We start from the raw sequence: 20,014 nt of genomic DNA, 5'->3' as shown, positions 1-20,014 counted from the left end.
TGAATGAATTTGGTCACATTACTCTGTTTTCTCACACCAAAATAGAGCAACACTCCACCGTGAATGAATTTGGCCACAATCACTATTACCTCTGTAATCGAGAGAGAAGAACAGTGGATTGAGATAATATCATAGCCAATTAGTTACCAGCACTAATTGAACAGAGAAAGGTACAAAGTACTATTACCTCAGAGGTTGAGATATATAAGATAGAAAGAGAGTCCAGAATTTGTTTTTATAACAAAATCGTATTTTTTTTTTTAACCAATCCTTCAAAACCATTCTCGAAGGTGGGATTGTTTTAATAGGATTTTCCTTACAAAAATGTATCTAAAGTCTCTCACAATCACTATTATGTTTTAAAAAAAAAAAAAGGAATTTGGTTTTGAATAAAAGTGGATTTGTTATGATTTTTGCAAATTGTTGATTAAATAACAGTGGATTGTGAGTGATTTTTAACAAATTTTATTTTCAATAACAGTGGATTTGAGATGTGATTTTAAAATCACTAGTTGAATAACAGTGAATTTTAAAAAAACATCACAAATCTTCCAAAATCCTGTTTTGAATACACCCCCCCCCCCCCCCTAAAAAGAGCATTTTTAAAAGAGCACACAAAAATGGGAATTGTCTCAAAAAATATCTATATATTAACATACTCCCTCTATGTAATAATATATGATATTTAAGATAATTTATTTTGTTTTAGTTATATAATGTTTTCAACTTTCAATGTAAAATTAATTAGTTTTTAATTGGTAATTTATTTGGACCATTCATATTTTTTTAGATTGTTTTAGTATTTGTTGAATTGTGTTTAGATAAATAATAAATGATGTTTTAGTGTGGAGTGTAAAAGGTATATTGTGTACGAAATGTAAAAGGGAATATACTTAATTAGTTTGTCACCAAAAGTTAAAAGATTTTGATTGACATTTCAATTCATAAAGGCGACGGAGGAGAGTTGAGACAACTCTCAACGTTACAATCAAAGTTCTCTTTACATATCTATATATAGTATGATTTTTCTTCTTGATATAACCCCTAATCACAAAGACATCATCACATGACTTGAGTTTGTTTTACAATATATATGGAAATAGAGATTAAAAAGTCGATTACAAACTCAAATTTTTACTTCAATTTTCACGATTATTCTTTTCGTTAAGTTTGGTTTTGACTTCTGGATTCTGGTTCAACCCAACGGTTCAAACGTTTCAACGACGAAGACACCTGCAGTGTATTTAAGAAGAATAAGCCAAATATACAAATCAATTATTTTCTTATAACAAAAAAAGCTTAGAATTCGGAGTAATATTCAGTTTATACCTGTTGATCCCAGTTTGTTCTCATAGTCATTATGGTAAGCACACAAGTTTGAACGAAGATTCCAAATATCATTCCTAACCACACGCCCTAAAATTTAAGAAAAAAAACACTATATATATTACCTAGTATATTATCACTAAATGTATATTATTTCTTGCGACAGTAAACAACTATAAACAACTTTAAAAATTTTAAAAAGACTGATAAAAAGTGAACTTACTTTGACTTGCAAACCGACAACATAGCCAAGAAAAACACCGGAAGGGATTCCAACAAAGTAATAGCAAGCAAGGTTAACGTACGTGACATATTTTTGCCATCCTGCTCCAACAGCAACTCCTACAACCAGTAATAATCAGTTCACATGTAATGAAGGGTTATAAGCAAATTTAGTTTGTCGTGTAACGATATTAATATAGCTACATTCTGGATTAAAATTTCAGATAATGATAAATTGTTAACTCACTATACGTGAGAGTGACTGAATACCTAAAATACCAGTTTCATGCATGAATTAGTGTGCTCACTAAAAAACGAATCCTTATAATGTTTCATTGATTGAATGTATCATGTTAAACGTTATAGGAAGATCAATGTACCAGAGAGAACCGGTTGCACACTGTTCAAGAGAATGGAGAAGGCCAAGAGTGGAGAAAGATCGGCTACTTGTGTGGCAACAGCTTCACTTTTTGTACAAATGTATGAAACCCTTCCTCTTAAAAACAGGAAGACAAAGAAGAAGATGATTCCTATTGAAAGTGATGTCAAAACCACTATCACTGTCGCAAATTTGGCCCCTTTAGAGTTTCCACTCCCGATCTCATTTGATACTCTTACACTATTGCAACCATTATAAAATAAAATAGAAAGTAAGAGGAAGAGAATAAGATGTTTAAATGAAACTTGAATAATCTAATATTTAGGATGATTTAAGATCAGGAAGAATATAATCAAATCATTGACCAAAAAAAAAAAAAAAGAAGAAGAATATAATCAAATATATCACTCAAAAATTATAGTCAGCCTCTACATCCTATGATATAATATGTAATATATTATATTTATGTACCTTGCTGCTGCCATGAAGCCGAAGGCTACCATCATCTCTAGTGCATTTATATTGATGCTGCGAACAAAACAAAACCAAAAAAAAATTGAAAAACATAATATTGAATCTCAATAACAATAAATTTTCATTTGATTCTATTATCCTAGAATCATATATATGATTACATACATGTGTGAAACTAAGAGTATAAATAACAACAAAAACATCCAACAAATTTTTACCTAGCAGTGTACTTAAAAAAAGAAGGTTTAAGTAAATTGGCGTATAACTTCAAAAAAAAAACATTTGATGAGCGTAAAAGAGACCGATGGACACATTGGAAATTGAATACATTGAGTTACAAAAACTAAAATTTGAATTGTAATAATAAATCATTCCACAAATTTCATCAGATTTTAATTTCAACTAAAAAGCTACAATAGTACACAAAGTTACATTCATACCAAAAGAATTCATTCGTTCTTTAACTAAGTTTCTTGTGGGTAATATTATTGTAGAGTAGCATAATTATATAACCAATCGAATCATGGGCAATTAATTGCAAAAGCATTCTGCCATTCCACAGTTGCCAATAAGCTAGAGAGTAAAATTAGTACGATTAGTAACCTAGACCTATCATTTCCACTGGCATCAGTGTATATAATGTATGTATTAGAATTCAGATCAATAATCTAAAGATAAATGTACAAACGTATGAATATAACTTCAAAGACAAGAGACATAAAACTGAAAAATATAGTTTACCAGATTGCAAGTGCGTTAAGAGCAACTTCAGCATTTCTTAAATTTCCAGTGAGCAGAATCAAGATCGAGTTGTACCATATCTCCAAGCTGCCGAAAATTAATATCATAAAGGACTTGCTATTATGTATTAATAGGAGTAGTATTATGTCACGAATATGCAATACTAATTTCTCTATAACGTATATTTTAAAATTTTCAATCTTGTTTACATATATATGATGCATAAATATTTATCTCTTATTTCAACCAACGTGACAGTATTATTAGATTACGAAGGTATTTGTATAATTGTATGACTAATATATATTTACGTAGATGCTGGTTTGACGAGACATGTGTTGATACTTTTAGGAGTTGACACAATATAAACTTGAGAAGACTAGAAAATCATACCAAGCCATTCCACCGGAAGATAGGGATAGTTTGAAAACGGGCAAAAGATCCTTGAAAGCCAACCAAGAGAATCCTCTCCACGTGTCCTTACACCCACCGCACGTGACAAACAAGAGTTGCGCAATGTTAGGCAACCAGTGCGCTACGAGAGACGAGGTCATGGCACCAGCGATCCCGAAATCATAATGAACCACTAGGAGCTACGACAAGAAGACATGGACCCCTAATGAGACAGCAGCCACGTAGGCGATGATCTTGTTCTTGCTCTGAGCTTGGAGGAACATTTGGCAAGTGAAGGAAGGCACGAAAGAGATGTTGATGCCTATGACCCATAGAGCTATTTTCCGAGCCACACGAACAAGGCGTTCCTCTTGACCTAGGGCCAAGAGGATTGGGCCCGAAAAGATGTAGATGGGCATGAGGCAAATGGTACAGCCTATGAGGACGATCCATGATCGCTGGAGGTAAATCCCAAGCATATGAAATTGTTTTGCTCCGTAGGCTTGACCACATAGTGTTTCTAGTGCACTAGCCATGCCTAACTGCATATATTGTCATTGTCACCATAAAAAAAAAACTATTTCATGGTGAATGACACTCATAATGTGATAATGAACCCAATTCAGTACACATGTATATTACTAATAATTATAAAACAGGTTTAATAAACGCATATAATATGTCCATTTTAGAAAAGTAGAAAGCATAACAATTACCCTTTAAAAGTTTTAAAAGTCTAATAATTAAAATCATAAGCACTATTTCATACCATAAGTTAGGAATCTCACACAGACGAAAAATAAAAAAAGATCGGCATTGGCAGGTGACCATTGGACATTAGTGGCCAATGAATCTTGTCACTTCTTGATAATGTTGTCTTTGCTACACTACGGATCGGAGCACAAATGAAAAAAAAAATATTTCGTCATAATTTATATTAATCTTCTGACCATTCTTTATTTTGCGTCATGTTTTAGCAATATACCCTTTAACAAAAAACAATTGATGTAATAATCAAAACTAATGGAGTTCAAATTCGTTAAGACTTGTCTATATATGTGTAAAGCAAAAAGGGTAACGACATTAACACTTACACTACAAGAAAACACCCTTTTTGCAAGGACGAGTTGTAATGGATTAAAAACTTCGCAAATTTGCGATAGATTTGCGAAGAATCTGCAAAAAATAAAAAACCACTATCAAATCCCTCACAAATTTGCGAGGAAGACAGTCGTTGCAAATCCGCTGCTCAGTTGCGAGGGATTTACGACAAATTCGCAGGGAAGGTCACCTCCCTCGCAAATAAATCGCAATATTGCGACGATTTTGCGAAAACATAATCCATAGCAAAATTGCTATGGACTTGCGAGTGAATTGCAAAAACCATAGCAAATTCATTGCTAAATTAGGAAATTATTTTTTTATAAATATTACAAAACTTAATATAATTATTCTGAAATACATTTCAATGTGTTCATAAGGTGAATTATTCTGAACTACATTACTAATACATTACTATTAATAATTAAAAAGATGATAGAAAAGAGTATGATGAGACATTGGACCTTATGATACTTGAAAGTTAATTTTACTAACTTTTAAAATTATTTTGATGGTTTTTATAAATAAGATATTCAAAGTTTGTTGTTAAAAAAAAATATTCAAAGTTTGCGACAAATTTGCAACAGATTTGCTAGATATATAGCAAATTCTTCGCTAATCCATCGCAAAACACACTAATTGTAGCTATTCCCTCGCAAGTGACAACTTCAAACCCTAACCCCTAAACCCTAAACCCTAAACCCTAAAGACTAATAACACTACTATTAATGATTAAAAAGATGAATCCAAGACTTATAATCATAGATAGGGCAGTACAACACAAAATTGTTGGAGAATTGGAAAATTTTGGAATATTTGGCTCAATGTAATGAACATGTATATGATATAGTGTAGAAGATAGTTAATGATTAGAGGAAGATGCAAAATTGGACAATTTTGAAAAGTTTGATGATAGAGAAGAGTATGATGAGCCTATTGGACCTTATAATATACTTGCAAGTTCATTTGACTAAATTTTTAAAATTATTTTGATGGTTTTTGTAAATTAGATATTCAAAGTTTGCGACAAATTTGCGTTCGCTAGATGCATAGCAAATTCGTCGCAAATCCATTGCAAATCACTCAAACCATAGCAATGCCCTCGCAAATGACACTTTAAACCCTTATGACTAATTACAATACTTTTAATGATTAAAAAGATGAATCCAAGATTTATAATCAAAGATAGGGCACAAATGCCAATTTCAAAACCTAAACCCTAAATTAGTCGCAAATCCATCGCAAATTTCTCAAATCATAGCAATTCCCTCGCAAATGATACTTTAAACCCTTGAACCTTAACCCTAAAGACTAATTACATTATTATAAATGATTAAAAGGATGAATCCAAGGTTTATAATCAAAGATAGGGTACAAATGCCAATTTCAAAACTTAAACCCAAAAGACTTTGCGAGGGATTTGCTACGGTCTCTCGCAATTCTCTCGTAAAGTATGGAAATATTAATAACATATTTTTATATGGTTGCTAGGGATTTGCGAGGGACCATAACTAATCCTTAGCAATATTTGCGAGGGATTTGCGATGTAGTGTTTTTCTATATAAATTGAAAACCTAGTTTGAGCGTAGCTCAAACCTCGACTAATCCGCAGCCAAAAAAAAACCCTAGTTCCCTAATCCTTCTCTTCTCCGATTTCTTCTCTCTTCTCAGATCTCTTTTGTCTTTTCCGGTGAGTCTCATCCTCTTCTCTCAGGTCTGGTGAACCCTTCTCGAACCCTAACTCCTCTTCTTCTCTCTTGTCCGATTAATCTCCGACTCGATCTCTTCTTTCTTTGCCGGTAAGTCTCCTCCTCTCCCCTTCTATCTCTTTGTAGTTAGAATGTTTTCTTAGATTTGGGTTTTAATTCGAATTTAGGGTTTCAAAATTGGGGAATCAATTTGGGGTTTAGGGTTATGATTCAATTAGGGTTTTAATTTGATTTTAGGGTTTTGAATTTGGGAATTCGATTTGGGTTTAGGCTATGATTCGATTTGGGTTTTAATTCGATTTTAGGGTTTCGAATTTGGGGATTCAATTTTGGGTTCAGGGTTTTCATTTTGGGGATTTAATTTTGGGTTTAGGGTTTCGATTTTGGGGACTTAATTCTGGGGTTAGGGTTTCGATTTGATTTTAGGGGTTTTAATTTTTGTTTTTAATTTTGGATAATTTTAGGGTTCTAATTATTTTTACATGTTCTCCTTCTCTTCTCAGATGTCTTCTCGAGACCAAAACGAATCTGTCAACCAAAACCATTACACAAGGTTCATATCTTCACAAGGATTATCTCCTCCCATCCCTGCTCGAGGGGTACGCTCTACTGGCTCTGCTCAAAAGCTACATTCTACCGCCTCTTTTCAAGGTACCTCACCGGTGCGAAATGATCTTCCTCCGGTGCAAAATGATCTTCCTCCTCAGCAATCAACTTCGCGTGTCAATGGTGTAACTGCCTCTCAAACTTTTTTCACTTTGGAAGAGTTACTTGCAAGTCCTGGGCATGTTGCCTTACCAAAACTGGATCCTAAGCGACCTCCGGGTACTCTCTGGTAAGAATGTTATGTATCTAACCTATAGTTTATATTTATGTTTTGTATTTTCAATGATCCTCATTCCTTTTATCTTATGTTTTGTAGGTTTGACCAGGATTCTTTGGTTGCTGCTACTGTCCGGACCATTTTTGAAAGAGATTTCAAAACAGCTCATGCCAATTGGACCCAAACACCAGGTCCGGTTGTAAATCGGTGGTTTGAAACTTTTGCGGTAAGTTACAGATTTGTTGATGTGTTTAAATTACAGATTTTGTGTGTTTATCACTTGATTCTGGTTCTGATTCTGATTATGATTCATGTTATGTCTTTACAAGCAAACATATAACTGGGATGCGTCCATCAATGGAAGAGTTAGAGATGAGTTTGATCCTACCGTATGGGATGGCTTGGTCAAGTTTTGGTGTGAACCAAAATCAGAAGCAAAGAGTATCAATAGCCGTAATGCTCGCTATAGTGATCCTGATGGCACCAGAATATATAAGCATTGTTCTGGTCAAACCTCTTTTAAAGCCCGAGCACGAAAGCTTGTAAGTATCTCTGTTTAACACAAGTTCATTAATCATATCATATCTCTGTTTAGCACAAGTTCATTAATAATATCATATCTACAATATAGTAATATAGTTGTTTCATTTCTCTGTTTTTAGTCTGAGAGGACTGGTGAGCCACTACCTGATTTCCTGCGAGTCCTAGAAGACATTCATAGGAAACCTGATGGGTCGTTTGTTGATGGACTGTTTGAGAAGGTGTACAATGAAGTATCATCAAAGATAGCTGAAGCTGAGTCTGAGCTATTATCAGCGGATAACATGGAGAGTAGTGCTTCCGGCGGGTTATCAGTAACTGTAAAGAACCAAATTTATGCCAAGGTAAAACATGCTTCATTGTTTATGTTAATGTTTGTGTTTGTGTAAACTATGTGTGTAAACACTTATGGTGTGTATATGTTTTGTTGGCAGGTTGCTCCGAAGAAAAAGAACCGGATATATGGGGTTGGTAACATGCAAGCAGAAGCATCTTCAGCTCAGATTGGTCAACCGCCTCCTCCTTCTGAAGATCCACTTGTTCTAGCTGCGAAGCTTGCTGCTGCCGAAGCTGTTCTTGCAATTCATGCAACTCAACTACAGGCCAATGCAGAGAAGATGCAAGAAAATGCTCTGAAGATGCAAGAAAATTCAGAGAAGATGCATAGTTATGATGCATACCTCGATTATCTTGCAGAGAAAGATCCAGACTTTGTTGCTAGATTTCCCCGAGAAGATTCGGCGACTAGACCTGCGACCGGAGATGCAACCGCCGGACAGTAAACACTGATGAATGCTCTTTTATCCTTTGAACCTCTCATATGTAATGTTTTGTGTAGAACAAAATCGGTTATTATGTTTTGTTAACTTATTTTGTAAACTTAGTACTTCTAATTACAACTTTAATTTGCATAAGTTTTCAAGGTTTGATTTTAATTACAAGTTTAATTTTAATTACAGGTTTAATTTTAATTAAGCTTACCAAAATGAAAATTTTTAATTTTTTTTATACCGTTATTAGAATTTGCGATGGAAATATTAATTGCAAAAGCATCGCAAATTTGCGAGGGATTTACTAGATACAAAAGTTGCTAGGATATTGCTAGACAAAAAAGTTCCTCGCAATATGCGTGGAATTTGCGAGGAAAAATTATTCCTCGCAAAATTTGCGAAGGATTTGCAACGTTGACCAATTTGCGAGAAACTGACGTTCCTTGCAAATCTCTCGCTTTTGTCGATTTGCGAAGGATTCGCGATATATATGTCCATCGCAAAAGGCATGTTTTCTTGCAGTGTTAACGACAAGTACGACCAACAATTTCTTCCAAACCCGTCTACATACAATCTATAATGTAAAGATATGACATATTTTTATTTCATAAGGCCAAAGAAAGAGTTGTATGGTTGTGAATTTATGACTGGTTAAAGAAGAAACCAAAACAATCTCCGACAAGAAGTCTATCTAAGCATTCACGTCACCATATATGTCATTCAAATTACTCCAAACATATATATCATTCAAACTACTCCAAACACCCTAACATAGATACTCTAGTCTTTATTACGAACAAAAAAAATATTCTTTCTTTTTAGTGAAGTATTAGTGGAAGAATAAGTGATACTACTATTGTTGTATTATTCTCGTTAATTAATAGTGCGCATATAGTACTAACCAAGATACCATTACTGAAACGGAGGAGAACGGTGAGGGTGATGGAGTAAGCGGCCAACTCGGTTGAGCCACGGTGGCCAATGAAAGCTTGAGTTATCAAAGATAGTCCTGACGTAGAGAATCTCGTGAAGATCGCTGGCCCAGCCACAACCCATAGCTTCTTAGATTCCCTCCAAACCTTCTCTCTCATCCCAAACTCATCCTCTTCTCTGCCGCTCTCCGTGGACTTTTGCAGTAGGGTCTCCGTCACTTCTCCTCCCATGGCTTACAAGAGAGTGAAGAGAGAGAGAGCATATAAGGCAAGGGAATTAAGAAGAGAGAGGAGAGAGTTTTGTTTGGTGGGTCGTTTTTGTTTATTAACGGAGGAGGTTAAAAGCCTCCCTATACATCTTTTTTAAGATTCTTTGCTAAATTGGTTATTTAACAAAAAATACTTTTCCATGCATTTTCGTATACATGGTTCAAAACTAGTTTAATAATTTATTGGTTATGTGAAAAGAAATAAGAGAATTTTATAAAAACTGTCATGTACAAACATTTTGGTCAATGCAATTTTTCTCTTTTTTTTTGGAAAAATGATTGGCACCTAGACAGAGTATGTTCCAACACATCATCACACATGCAAATTATATTAATGTCTTGTAAACTACATGAACTATTGATTATACATATGGACATGTATAAACTAATGACGGTTATGTGTTGAACACCATAACCATAAATTCCGGTACCGCTCCAATGTACGGCTCGACGGAATCTAGTACCGTCGATTAATCCCGTTTAAGACCCGATTAAAATTTTGACCCGCTAATCAAACCGTTTTTTTTGGCCAAACCCGATTTATATCGCAAACCCGATTATGATATTAACCAGACAAAACCTACCTCACCAAGTAAAACTCGAGAAACAAAAACACATTTTATTATCGAATCTATGTGTTCTTATCTCTAAAGAGAGTACGAGGAAGAAGCGACATGGTTTAGAATAGAGGATTTGTGTAGGTGAGGGGATTTGGTGAAAGAAAATCTAACTACGAATCCAGCAAATTTTGGAGCTTGTAACAGGTTTGGTCATACTTGAATTTCTCGAAATTGACAAAATAGATCTATGAGATGAAATTGGCAATATAGATCTATGATATTGTGGTTATTTCGGTTTGAAACGTAGATTAGGGAATAGATGCATATAAGTTGTTTGATGTAATAGATGTTTGTGTGAATTTGCTAAGATGGATTTAAGCACGGGTTCATCTAGCATGAGTAGATCTTCTGGAGTTATGAAGAAGTGTGATTGTGGATTCCCAGCAAAGATATTTACATTAGAGATTGAAACTAATCATGGTAGAAATTTTTTTCCAATGTACAAGGTATGTTTGTTGTGTGTGTTGTTTATTTGTAAATCTGGTTAAAATTGGCAACTTTTGAGTGTTTTAAATGGTTGTAGGATGGTGGAACTGAGCACTGCAAGTACTTTAAGTGGTTTGATAAAGAAGAGGTGAGTGGGTGGCCGCGAAACGCCTTGATCCAAGCTGTAGCCGAAAATCGTGAGAAGGTTAAATTGATAGATCACCTCCAAAAGACAATTATGGAATTGCGGAGTGATTTGGAGAAGCATGTTGAAGATGCTGAAAAAGTAATGTTTAAGCATCGATTAATCATCACTGGGTTATCCGGATTGCTTGTATGTGCTGTTGGAACCATTGTGTGTTTGCGTTAAACCCAATTGTCGTATGTGGGTGTGTTGTCGGTTGTTTGTTTCTTGTAAAACTAATTGTCAGTAAGGATTAATTATGGATTTCTTCTTCTGAGTTGTGAGTAACAAACCACATCAAACAAATAAGTCCATCAAACAGATTAATCCAAAACGAGTTTGCTTAAACACATCCGAAAATATTTTGTCTTGAACTACAAAACCCTATAAACCCCGATACGAGTTTCTCTTTGTCACAAATCCATCAAAAAGAGACAAAAAACCAAGTGACAAGAATAAAGTTTACTCGCATACCCATCTAAAAAGGGCTAAAACATTGTTTTCATTACCAAACCACATCAATGTTGAGTAGTTTATCCAAAGAGTAACCTTTGGATCCTTTGGCTTCCTTGTGGTGCAGTTGATGAAACATTTTGGACTTCAACTTCACATTGGGCTGAGGTCCCAGCTTCCTCTTGACCTTCTAGTGCAGCTTCTGATATAAGATTGGAATCACTCCAACTTAAGATCACACAAGGATCAAGAGATCCCAAGCTTATCTTGCGGAAGGTGGAATTCACGAGCTGGCTCTGAAGCACTCTCTCGTGAATCAAGGGGTGGTACGATGGATAGATGGGTGATTGACATGCTCAATCGGTGAGATAATCGACTCGTTCGATCAATGAACGAATGAAGGATGTTGAATCACTCAACAAACTTAATCTGCAGGATTCTGAAGCGCTAAGTGAATCACTCACAAAGAACTAAAGAACAAAGCAATACAAAGACTCAAACTTTGTAAAGAAGAAAACATTTCTATTACTTTAAAATGATCAAGGGTCCTTTACAATGAACAAACAAATGAGCATATATAGGCTCAGCTACACGTTCTAGTGTTCTAAAACAAGAAACAAATCACAACAATTAATGGAAATATGGCGTTGGACTATTAAGTGTAGAATCGGTCCAAATAAGGCGAGTGAGGTGTGCCTTGTATCTCGTTAACTTGGGGAGGAAGTGGTGACGGCTTGGAAGCTTCTTGAATACTTGTGGAAACTCGAATATGCACAAGAATATAATAGGAAGTAGTCGTTGTGCATTGATGACAATTGGGTCCGAAAAAGGCAAGTAATAAGATTGAATCCGCCTGATCCAATGGCTATTATTGCTTGTGAATATCCTCCAAATATTCACTGGTGGCTGTAGAGGTACTCCTGGTTTCCATATGTAGCTTTGGGACACGTCCAAGTGAAGGTAAATGAAAGTTTCCTTATCTAGCTTCAATTAGATCAATGGACATGATTCATAGGGTGGTTTGGACTTGGGTCTTCTCTTGGGTTGTTCTCCATGGGCTTGGGACTTGTGGTGAATCAAATTGGTGTATGGGCTTCCTCTAGGGCTGGTCCAAGTGTCAAAAGGCCGAAACTCTTCATAGCTTGCAATGATGTCTGATTCATTTGCGAGTAGTTCAAGTCCATCAGCGAGTAGTTCATCATGTCTGTGAGCGAGTAGTTCAGCAGGTCCAGTGAATAGTCCAACAAGTACTTCAGCGATGACTTCTTGTGTCATCTTTGAATCAGATGAATGGTAAGTGATTCCTTGATGACTTGGTGTTGCCTCATTAAAAACCTTTCTAGGTAAACCCAGTGGGAAAAACCCTAGACAAGGGAAAAAGAGTACAACAGTCATATCCCAACAATGAGATAACTTGACTTGCTGATGCTTGATCCCTCTTGAACCATTGGACTCCTTGGGGTTAATTTGATGATGAATAATTAACCCTTCTCTTTGTGCTTGATCGGAACTCCATTTGGGAAAAGATTATCCAAGATGCTCTTCTTGGACCGGTTTTGTGTGTGGCCTGGTTGGTTCGTCATGCTCCCGGTTTGGTTTAGATCTGATGTCCGCATCATACCCTCTCCCTTGAAAAAGTTTCGTCCTCGAAACTGTACAATCTGCACCAAGAAAAGCAAGTTAGCTTTCATTCGATTTTGGGAGTTTAGGGTCTTACCTCGGTATGGTTTTGGTTTGATGATGCGTGGCGCATCAAGTTGCTCTCCTCTGAGCAAGAAAGATAGGATCACGCCTCTGTTTTGATCCGGTATCATGGTTGATGGTGTAGCATCCTTAGCTCCTCCTTGGATCTGAGCTTGAGCTTTGAGATCCGGTGGTTCCTCTTTAATTAAGCAAGATTTTGGGACTCTTCTAGTCTCCTTAAGGAATGGTGTGAACGTCGGGACTCTTCTAGTCTCCTTAAGGAATGGTGTGACCGCAAATGGTGCTGATTTACCCCGGTTTTGATTTGGAATATTCATGGGTCTCTTCATCTCCGATAAATTGCCTTTATGATCCTCTCTTGTACCTGCAATGTTGTTGACACTTTTGGCGAAGAACAAGTGCATTATTACAGCCATGGGATCAATACAAATATGTAAAATATTTTTGGTTTGAACCATTTCTTTTCTACAAAGTATGGCACTAAGTATATCACAAAGTAAATCAACTATTCGATATGTATTAATAAAAGAAACTGGTTCAATAGGTTTATTTAAAGAACCTACATTTTTCTCACACTCTTTAGATTTTGATAAGTTTATAATGACATCATTCAAATGATTAGAAATAAATTGAAATAATGGGTTACTTACTTGACATAGTTCAACGATGAGTGTATCATTCAAAATCAACAAGGTTGGTTGATTTAATGTTTGATATGGTGGTTCTTCTTGCAGCAAGATGTCAGTGTTAATCTCATCTTCTTTAGTGGCTTGTAACCACGTTTTTAACTCTTGGTTTGGTTGCATGTTATCACACCTTGCTAACCTTTCTGTTTGCTCCACATTTAAGATCCTTTTGGATGTGGTCTCTCGCTCGCCACTATACATGTCTATGGTACCTGTATCTTTCTTGACACTTAAGGATAAAATCAAGTGAATTATACTTGAAGTTGAATCATTTAAAACAAAGTGTTTGAAGCTACGACCAATTGTTAAATTATTCCAATATCGAACAAGATCATATGTTTTACTTACTAGAGTACCATGTAAAGTGCTTGACATCAAATCTCCCCCCCCCCCCAATGAGAGTGATCTTCGAAGCAAGATCAGATGTTGTTGAACATGGTTGTGCCTTCACACATGCTTTAGGAGTTTCTTGCTTATACACCTTATTTCGGCAAACTAGTGTAGATGTTGTTTCCAACAGTTCTGCCTTAAGACTTGTATCAACATCATCTACCTTTGAAGTTAATACCTTGTAGTCTACCTCTTTAGATATGTCATCCATGCTATGAAATTTACCTGCATCAATAACTTTTGGCAAAGGCAAGCACATTAATCTAGAATTGGGAATTTCTAAACTTGATGTTGATAAACTGTCGTTTGAACTAGATGCATTCAGTTTTAATTCTAGCAATGTGACATCTTCTACTTGTCTTTCAGGACATGTTGCAGCAAAATGACCTCTCTTATGACATCTATAACATGTCGATTAATTTGACTTTGAAGAATTAGAGGACTTACCTCTCTCGGGTTTGTCTTGCGGTTCTAGCGAAGGTGTGGGATCCGATTTTCCTTTTGCACATGTACCTTTCTCATACCTTTTGGATGACAACAAGTGCATCATGTGGTCAAATTGTTGATAAAAATTAAGCTCAGTATTCTTGCCACTTACCTTGGCAGAATTTTGATTAGAACTGACACATTGATGTATAGTTTTCTCTTGCATTGATTCCTTTGAAGGGTAAGTGTTTTGACTAGGCTGGGACAGCATTTGAGGTGAATATATCTTCCTCATAAGCAACTTTAGTTGTCCCCACGTTTTGAGTGACCTTCGTCTAACTTTTTTTTCTTGGTTCCACCAAAGACTTGCGTTTCCCACGAGTTGTTCAAGACAGTATTCGAGCTTTTCTTCTTTGGGAATGGCATAGTACTTAAAGTACATGTCTATGTTATGTTCCCACTGTGGATAATCTCTTTTGTGTCCTGCAAACTCAAAACTTTCAGCTCCAAAATATTTATAACTATTGTTTAGAGATAACCTGAAATTTGTCTTGTAGGTCTGGTTGGGATTAGATAGCAATGGGTCTTTGCTAGTGCCATGTTTGAGCTCGCCTCCTCTTATCTTACTGGCCCTTGCGTCTCTCTCCCATAGGGGATCACGTCTACCACTTGGAGGTGGTTTAGGTCGAATTGATGCTCCTTGAGTCACTTCATGTACCACTTGTGGCTTTGTGCGACATAACTTGTCTCTCGGTTTTGCTTGTAGTGAGGTTGTAGGCACTTGGTGTGAGAAGATGTGATGGTTGGACTTCTCTTCCTGCCTATGAGAACATCGATAATCGTAGCCATTCATTGCTCCTTTTTCATACTCCGTGTTCCCTCTCCACTTTAGGTAATTACCTTTTCCTGCAAAATACATATATTGGGTTAATGGAGTTTTTGAACCATGACTACAAAAATCATCATTAAATTTAATCCATGGTTTAGAGTAGCCTTTATTGGTGTTGTATGAGTCGGGTGGTTCTGGGTCTGGTGCTTCACGATCTGGTTCATCACTTGAATCAAAAGCTGAACTACCATCTCGTTGCCACGAGATAGCTTCATAGTTGTCTTTCTCATCCGACGTGACTTGATAAGGCTCTTCTCTCTGGATTTCTTTATCCGAATCAAAATCAATGGACTCCATGAATGCTCTTGTCTTTGTTATAGAGGAATCTCGCATAAGCAAAAGAAAGAGGTATCAAAAAGTAAATCAAACAAAAAATAATAATAATAAAGAAACGATTAAATATAAAATAGAAATGCATTTTTTTTTATATAACAAATCCGAAAATTTCAATAACAAAATAAATCAATTTTTATTTTTCTTTCTGGTTTTATAAAGTTTCAAAAATTATTTAAAATAACAAAAAAATGTGATTTTGTTATGGTTTTTTTTTAAATAATAAATACGGAAATAAATAATAAACTAAAGCAAATAATAATTATTGTGTTTTTTTTTTGACACTGAAACTAATAAACAAGAACAAAACAGGAAACAAAAAAATTATTTGGTTTTAGATTTTATAGAAAATTAAATAACAAAAATTGAAAAAGATATAGGTTGAAGAGATACAACTTTGGGGATAGGAGCTTTTGAAGCTCTGATACCAGATGATATAAGATTGGAATCACTCCAACTTAAGATCACACAAGGATCAAGAGATTCCAAGCTTATCTTGCGGAAGGTGGAATTCACGAGCTGGCTCTGAAGCACTCTCTCGTGAATCAAGGGGTAGTACGATGGATAGATGGGTGATTGACTCGCTCAATCGGTGGAATAATCGACTCGCTCGATCAATGAACGAATGAAGGATGTTAGATCACTCAACAAACTTAATCTGCAGGATTCTGAAGCGCTAAGTGAATCACTCACAAAGAACTAAAGAACAAAGCAATACAAAGACTCAAACTTTGTAAAGAAGAAAACGTTTCTCTTACTTTAAAATGATCAAGGGTCCTTTACAATGAACAAACTAATGAGCATATATATTTTCAGCTACACGTTCTAGTGTTCTAAAACAAGAAACAAATCACAACAATTAATGAAAATATGGTGTTGGACTATTAAGTGTAGAATCGGTGCAAATAAGGCAAGTGAGGTGTGCCTTGTATCTCGTTAACTTGGGGAGGAAGTGGTGACATCTTGGAAGCTTCTTGAATACTTGTGGAAACTCGAATATGCACAAGAATATAATAGGAAGTAGTCGTTGTGCATTGATGACAATCGGGTCCGAAAAAGGCAAGTAATAAGATTGAATCCGCCTGATCCAATGGCTATTATTGCTTGTGAATTTCCTCCAAATATTCACTGGTGGCTGTAGAGGTACTCTTGGTTTCCATATGTAGCTTTAGGACACGTCCAAGTGAAGGTAAATGAAAGTTTCCTTATCTGGCTTCAAGTAGATCAATGGACATGATTCAAAGGGTGGTTTGGACTTGGGTCTTCTCTTGGGTTGTTCTCCATGGGCTGGAGACTTGTGGTGAATCAAATAGGTGTATGGGCTTCCTCTAGGGCTGGTCCAAGTGTCAAAAGGCCGAAACTCTTCATAGCTTGCAATGATGTCTGATTCATCTGCGAGTAGTTCAAGTCCATCAGCGAGTAGTTCATCATGTATGTGAGCGAGTAGTTCAGCAGGTCCAGTGAATAGTCCAACAAGTACTTCAGCGATGACTTCTTGTGTCATCTTTGAATCAGATGAATGGTAAGTGATTCCTTGATGACTTGGTGTTGCCTCATTAAAAACCTTTCTAGATAAACCCAGTGGGAAAAACCCTAGACAAGGGAAAAAGAGTGCAACAGTCATATCCCAACAATGAGATCATTTGACTTGCTGATGCTTGATCCCTCTTGAACCATTGGACTCCTTGGGATTAATTTGATGATGAATAATTAACCCTTCTCTTTGTGCTTGATCGGAACTCCATTTGGGAAAAGATTCTCCAAGATGCTCTTCGTGGACCAGTTTGGTGTGTGGCCCGGTTGGTTTGCCATGCTCTCGGTTTGGTTTAGATCTGATGTCCGCATCAGCTTCCTCTTGAGCTATCATTGCTGCTTCCATTTCTGCTTCATCTTGAGCCTCCAATTGAGCAGCATTTTAAGCATCAAGGGCAAGTTTCTTTCTTTTTGTTCTGCTCTCCTCAGACTTCAAAATAAGTGTGAAACATAGTTAACAACCAAAAAACAGAAACGGATTTTATCAAACCACAATGTACTATAGTTAAAAGCAAGAATCATACCTCCTTAGGACATTTTCTTGAATTATGCCCTGCTTCACCACATAAACCACAATGTACTATTCTTCCTTGTCGGCCAACCTTATGCTTATTCTTATTCTTACTTGGTGATTCATGTAAGCTTTTAATTCTTGCTTTTCCCTTAGGTCTTCCTGGAGGTGGTTTAAACGGCGGTGCATAAATGCGTCTTCCTCCAGTTGCCTCCCAAAACTTAGTTCCATTAACTCTAGACAACCCTCTGCGATAGTTGTCTCTCCATTTTTCTGTCAAGTAGTAATCGGAAATGTAGTCCTCAACCTCTTGACAATTCTCTCTGATTGCACATATAGCATGCGGCAAGGAATGACAGTTAAATCCCACTTCCTACATGCGCACTCTCTCTTAGACAATGTCACACTAAATCCATTCCCAAACTCGACAATCTCATATTTTCCACATGTGCTTGAAAGAGAGTAGCAATTCTGGGCCTCCTCACATGATTTCTCAACCTTTTTCCTTGCTTTCTTTGTGTACTTGGCAGTCTCCTTCTCAGCTACCTTAAACCTTGTTGCGATCCGCTGCATTGCATCTCTTCTTATTAGCTCCAACATCTCCACAAATGGTTTTCTCTTTGCTTTCTTCAATGTTCTGTTGTAGGACTCTGTGTGATTGTTGTGTGTGTCACCACAACAAGAACCAACCCTAAAGAAAGCTCTGCACCATTGACGATGATCCTTCTTCAAAAGATCAACACAAGCCTTTGGATCCATCTCTCTGAAAACAGCCAAGTTAGTCTTGAAATCAGCTTCATTGTAACTGCTTGCAACTCTCCAGAACAATGGCTTCAATGTATCAGGTTTGTGAACCTTTTTCAGGTTGGCGTAGATGTGTCTAGCACAAGATTGGTATTCTGCCCTTGGTAGCTCCATTGGCATCCCATGAATGAGACTTCTATGCATGTCAGATATGATGGTAATGTTTTCACCATCACCCAAATCCAAGTCTACCTTCAGCTTGTGAATAAACCACTTCCAGTTGTCATTGTTCTCCCCTGATACAACTGCCCAAGCTATAGGATATATTTGATTGTTAGGATCTCTACCAACTGTTGTAAGTAGAATCCCTTGGATATTGTGCTTCAAAAAGGTACCATCCAATCCTATGATCAGTCAACAGTTTTGCTTCCATGAAGTCCTCAACGGTTCAAAGCATATATACATCTGGTGGAATTCATCAGTTCCATCTGCTCTGGCTGTAGTGTTAATCTCCATTGTACTATCGACCATTGTCCTGAATGATAAAGCGAAATCAAAGTTAAAAGCCGAGATATGTTATTGAGAACATACAATATGAAAAGATTGTTACATTAGCTTACTTGGTGAGTTGATACTGATAAACCCTAAGCCTTGAAAACTGCTCATTGCATTCGTCTTGCAGCTTCTTAAATGCCCTTCTTCTTGCTGATTGTGACTGTGCAGGTGTGATGATAATGTTGTATATCCTCTTCATCTCGTCTTTGATCTCCGGAGCACTTTTTATGTCTTCAACAAATAAGTCTACAACCACAGGGCTCTTTATTTGCTTACATCTTCCCACCGGATGACATTGATGTTCATCATAGTATGTTTTCACCATCCATTTCCCTATTGGATTCTCAATAGCACAATATATATGCTATCCACAACCTTTTTCAAAACACTTAGCACCAAGTCTTTCCTTTTCCCATCTATCATACACAACTTTACGCCTTGTCTTCAGTATATATCGGATCACATTCTGCTTAAACTCCTGACCACTGGAAAATACTTGCCTTAGGCTGAACACACCATCAGGTAAGTTTCATTTTACTAACCTCTCTGCCTGTTCTTCTTCATCACCAGACGAATCATCAGTAGCAGGGTAGACATCATCTTCATCTGGAATTTGTTCTTCGTAATTGTTAGTTAAACACCTCTATATCTCCTTCACCAACCTCATCCTCATCAGCTGATTCTGCATTATCAGATAAACCATCTTCTTCATCAATAGCGTCATCATCTGATGCATCATTTTCACTTTCAGGTTCATATGTCGGGTCGTTTTCTCCATCACTCTGATTATCTTGAGGTAACGTTGTGCCAATCTCCATTTGTAACTCCTCAACAACTGGTTTCTCAACATAAACGTCTAGCTCTCTCATTCAACACCCTCC

General features: G+C 36.4%; 1 protein-coding gene and 2 pseudogenes across 1 annotated transcript; all 3 read right to left on the bottom strand.

Moving 5' to 3' along the window:
- Positions 1 to 1,017: 1,017 nt before the first annotated feature.
- Positions 1,018 to 9,725, bottom strand: LOC104741901 (protein DETOXIFICATION 23). Its single transcript, XM_010462828.3, is given in 8 exon segments — positions 1,018 to 1,233; positions 1,330 to 1,416; positions 1,550 to 1,668; positions 1,929 to 2,167; positions 2,399 to 2,455; positions 3,143 to 3,229; positions 3,536 to 4,077; positions 9,381 to 9,725. Coding segments are annotated over 8 exon segments (1,461 nt in total). The 5' UTR covers positions 9,642 to 9,725; the 3' UTR covers positions 1,018 to 1,164.
- A 1,717-nt stretch (positions 9,726 to 11,442) lies between these two features.
- LOC147928327 (uncharacterized) lies at positions 11,443 to 20,002 on the bottom strand (annotated as a pseudogene).
- LOC147928328 (uncharacterized) lies at positions 12,844 to 15,169 on the bottom strand (annotated as a pseudogene).
- Positions 20,003 to 20,014: the final 12 nt, after the last annotated feature.

This window comes from Camelina sativa, chromosome 14 (assembly GCF_030686135.1).
Source record: "Camelina sativa cultivar CO46 ecotype springtype chromosome 14, ASM3068613v1".
Classification (NCBI taxonomy): domain Eukaryota; kingdom Viridiplantae; phylum Streptophyta; class Magnoliopsida; order Brassicales; family Brassicaceae; genus Camelina; species Camelina sativa.
The sequence above is the reverse complement of the archived record's forward strand: the minus strand, read 5'-3'. Positions and strand labels throughout refer to the sequence as shown.